Raw genomic sequence first — 4,223 nt, 5'->3', positions numbered from 1 at the left:
TCCTTTGAACCTCAATGAGACTATTTGTCCTACACAAAGGGAAGAGGAGTTGGTTATACATGTGGAAAAGAAAAGGTATATAGAGTATATAAGGAAAGTAAAGCATTAACTTTGCATTTTCATGTGAAAGCTCCCTTAATGTTTGAAAGTACAAATATTTTAGGTTCACTAACTTCTTTTTTGCTCATCACATTTAACCGCATTAGTAAACTATATTTCACTGTTTGACTGAAATGATTTATTTAATCCCAGTTTTACATTCTTATTAAATTAAATAAAATGCAAGTATAAATGAAAGTATAAAAGGCTATTATAAAATTAATTTATAATATGCCATAATTTTGCTGCAGGTTTGAGCAAAGGAGGAGAAAGATGGCATACTCATGCCTCTTTCCACACAGTCTCAAATGACCACGTGCAATACTCTAGGCATTTATTATTCCCACTCCTGATGTAATGAAGTTTAATTGGAGTCTATAAAGTAGATTGTAACCCACAGATGAGAGATGTTATCTGAAGATAAAGTTACAGCATTTTCCTGTAAATGTAATCTCTTCTTTTATATTGGTCAGTTAGAGAGCAAGGTTTGCAGTATCATCCTGGTAAAAAATGAATAAAAAATGGTGGGATTGATTCTCCAGGGCTTTGTACTTTGCACAGATAAAAATGACTACACAAAGTGAATGTAAACTGCTATCAAATGAAAATGATTGCATTTTGCCTCACCTAACTTATATGCAAGTGTGTAGCAGGACACCAGGGTGCCTGCTACTAGATAATGGTGTGTAGCAGGGCACTAAGGAGCCTGCTACTGATAGTGATAGGAGACCGGAGGACCGGGCAAGGCTGTAGGGGTGGAGGAGGCCTCAAGGGAACTCCCTGGTAGAGGGGGAGTTCCTAGCACAGAGGGTACCGCGTAGTGGGGTGTCCCGACCCCAGCCCAGCGGGGGCGATATCGGGACGAGCCCCAATTGGGAACCCCAGTTGGGAAGAGCCCCAGGGGGGCATAGGCCTGAGAAGGCGGGTCTGGGGGCCAGGTGAGGCTAAGGCTGCCTGAGCCCCAACCTTGGGAAGCCCGGTCGGGCATAGGAGGCCCCAGTGCGGGCGGGCCCCAGTGGGGGCAGGCGCGCGAGAGGCGCAAACCCAGTGGGACGTAGGCCCAGGAAGATGGGTCTGAGCTAGTGGGGTATTTCGACCCCAGCCCAGCAGGGGCAATATCGAGACGAGGCCCAATTGGGAACCCCAATTGGGAAGAGCCCAGTGGGGCATAGGCCCGAGAAGGCGGGTCTGGGGGGCCAGGTGAGGCTAAGGCCGCCTGAGCCCCAACCTTAGGAAGCCCGAGTCGGGCATAGAAGGCCCCAGTGTGGGCGGGCGCGCGAGGGGCGCGAGCAAGGGCCCCGGTGGGGGCAAAGAGCGCGATGAGCGCGAGCAAGGGCCCCAGTGGGGGCGGAGAGCGCGTGAGGCGTGAGTATCTTGGAACATGCCCTGGGAGAGGGCGTGTATATTGGACATTGAGTAGGTCCCAGGAGAGGGCACATATATTGGACATTGGGCAGGCCCAGTGGGGCACTGCCCATGAAGGGGAAGCCCGGAAGGGGGCAAGCCCAGTGGAAAGCCCCGGAGAGAAGGGCGAGTCTACTAGGAAGCCTGAAGACAGAGAGCGGGCTGCTTAGGGTGGTCACAGAGACAGGCCAGCGAGGGCCGGCCTAGGGAGTAGCCCCAGAATCGTGGTAAAGCAAGACCAGCCCCGTGCCAAGGGGGCAAGAAGGCAGCCTCCCATTAATAATAATAAGATCAAAGACGTGGCGGGCGAGATAGAGGGCGCGTTCAGGACCCAGACTTGGCACGGTAGGCAAGGGCACTAGGGGAGGTCACGGCACCCCTAGGGACAGTCCTGCCACAAAGTGACAAGAAATGGTGTAAAGTGGTAGAGAGCTTGCTGGATAAACAAGCAGAAGGAGAAAAGGACTAAGAGGTAAATGTAGCCCCACAGGGCACGCCCAGACGAGCGCGCGGTTGTGGCATTTGCAGTGCCACATACTGCACAGTCCGGAGTTCTCTGTGCTGCAAAGGCACCCTGTCCCAGTGTGCATTGCTCCGTTTTTGTTTCCTGCAGGTTTTTTTGACCAAGGGTAAAAAAAACTGAGGCAGTGCATGCTGCCTGAACATGCGCTGCTAAAAAGTGGAGTCAGGCCTCTTGGAGCTGAATTCAGCCAGGATCTCCTTGGCAGGATTGCCTCAGCTGCAGCTCCAGGAGGCCTCCAGGACCCCAGGTAAGGCTGCTGGGGCAGCCTCTCCTACACCACCCAGGGCAACTTGCTGTGCACCAAAGCATGCATGGCATGTGTGTTCCCTGGGGACAAGAAGCGATGGCTCAAGGTCCTACTTGTCCCTGGAGAACCAAACGTCCACAAGCATCTGGATGCGCCCACAGTTTTGACAGGAGCTAGACACTTGTTCCAACTTCCATTGAAGTCTGTGAGTTTGGCCCATGCACCTGCCACATTCTTACTGCCTGCAGGTGGAAGTGCCAGCGCATGAAGGGAGCAGACTCAGGGCCCAACCACAAGTGATTTCTTGTGGCACCCAAGGGGCATTTACACACCTGCTCTGGGAAAGGGCTGCCTTAATTAGAGCAGCTCCAGAAGCCTCTCTTACTGAAGCGCCCCAAGCATCTCCTGTACGAGTGGCTTCACACTTCACAATGGTGGCAGGCACTTTATCTATAGCTGGTGTGGAACTGAGCTCCACCCAAAGTGTGAAACCAAGTGCCCAGGGGTGGCAGCAGCAATCCTAGTCAGGCGGTGCCCAGGGAGCCAATTGATGTCATGGCTCATTATCATCTACCTGGTCCCTTCTAAACCCTTGATTCCGCAGGTGTTAACAACCCTCTCTTCTTGCTGTTCCCCAACCCTTTGCTCTGCAATTTGCCTGCCTGTTAGCCGCTCCTGGTAACGAAGCTCCAGTTGCACAGCGGGGTAGAAAGTTTTCAACTCATCCCACTAGAGTCGTAGTTGTTTTTGCTTTCATCTTAAACCGAAGAACACCGCCCCGGGGGATAGAAGTAAAGCTCCGAGTTTCTTGTTCACTGGAGAAAAATACGGGCTGTTTCATATGCGACGCTGTACCTCCCCCCGCGCACCCCTGCCTGTGGGGAGCTGCAACTTCGCTCCTCGCGCTCGCGCCACGCTGGCAGCCGCCCCCTCCCGGCGGGGCAACACCAGGCCGGGGCAGGCGCGTTCAGGGGAGCGGGGAGGAGCTCCCGGCTCGTGGGCGGGGCCTGGCTCCGTGCCTCAGTTTGCCCAGTGTGCACAAGCGGCGGCGGGCAGCGCGCTTCGGAGCCCGCTCCGCGGCGCAGCTCATGGCTCCCGGGTCCGGCGAGCGCAGGGCGCGGCGCTTCCGCGGGCTGTGCAGGACCCTCGCGCACCTCTGCGGACTGGCCCTGGCCGGGAAAAGGTAGCGCGGGCTGGGGCAGGGGCAGGTGCCGGTGCCGCCTCCTCCCCGGGTAAGTCGGGGTAGCCTGCAGGAGACGGACGCGGAGGCTCCTCTCGGCGCTTCTCCTCGGGCAGGGCGCAGGCGTTTCTGTCCCGCACCTCCCCCTAAGGCCGCCCAGCTGCACCCTGCGGGAGTCGGCTCCCGCTGCCTCGCCCGCGGCCTCCCCACTCCGCACACCCACGTCCCCAGCGGGTCTCGGCTTGTGAAAGGGGGAGGTGCAGCAAACAAAGTGCAAACAACACCGCATTTTCTCCAGGTGAAAAAAAAAAACAACTAGGAGCTTTACTGCTCTGCCTGGGCCCAGGGCAGAGAGGTTTTAGATTTCATAGACATTTGGGCTGGATGAGACCTTGGACAATCATCAAGTCCAGCCCCCGCCCAAAGGGCATAGGATCCCAGCAAGATAAGCATCCAATTTGCTTTTGAAGATGTTCAATGTAGGTGCTTGAACCACCTCCGATGGCAGGCTGTTCCAGACCTTGGAGGCTCAGACAGTAAAGAAATTCTTCCTGGTGGTCACCCCGATAAACTTATAGGTGGCCATCAGATCACCCCTGAGCCTGTGCTTTTCCAGGCTAAAGAGCCCCATGGCTCTCATTCTGTCATCATAACCTCTGCTTTCCTGACCTCTCTGATCATGTGTGTGGCTCTCCTCTGGACTCTCTCAAGCTTCTCCACATCCTTTTTGAATTGTGGAGCCCAAAACTGGACACAGTACTCCAGCTGCG

The 4,223-nt window shown here is 54.9% G+C and overlaps 1 protein-coding gene across 1 annotated transcript in view; it reads left to right on the top strand.

The window, feature by feature from the left end:
* The first annotated feature begins 1,418 nt into the window (after nucleotides 1–1,418).
* The window catches only part of LOC109321855, a 56,598-nt gene continuing 53,793 nt past the window's right edge, over nucleotides 1,419–4,223 (top strand). Inside the window, exon 1 of the mRNA XM_019552619.1 lies at nucleotides 1,419–1,468. Within this exon, the coding sequence (XP_019408164.1) occupies nucleotides 1,419–1,468 (50 nt within the window). The remainder of the gene's footprint in view (nucleotides 1,469–4,223) is intronic.

The sequence above is a fragment of the Crocodylus porosus genome, unplaced genomic scaffold (assembly GCF_001723895.1).
Source record: "Crocodylus porosus isolate Cpor-Errol unplaced genomic scaffold, CroPor_comp1, whole genome shotgun sequence".
In the NCBI taxonomy this organism is placed as follows: Eukaryota; Metazoa; Chordata; order Crocodylia; family Crocodylidae; genus Crocodylus; species Crocodylus porosus.
The sequence above is the reverse complement of the archived record's forward strand: the minus strand, read 5'-3'. Positions and strand labels throughout refer to the sequence as shown.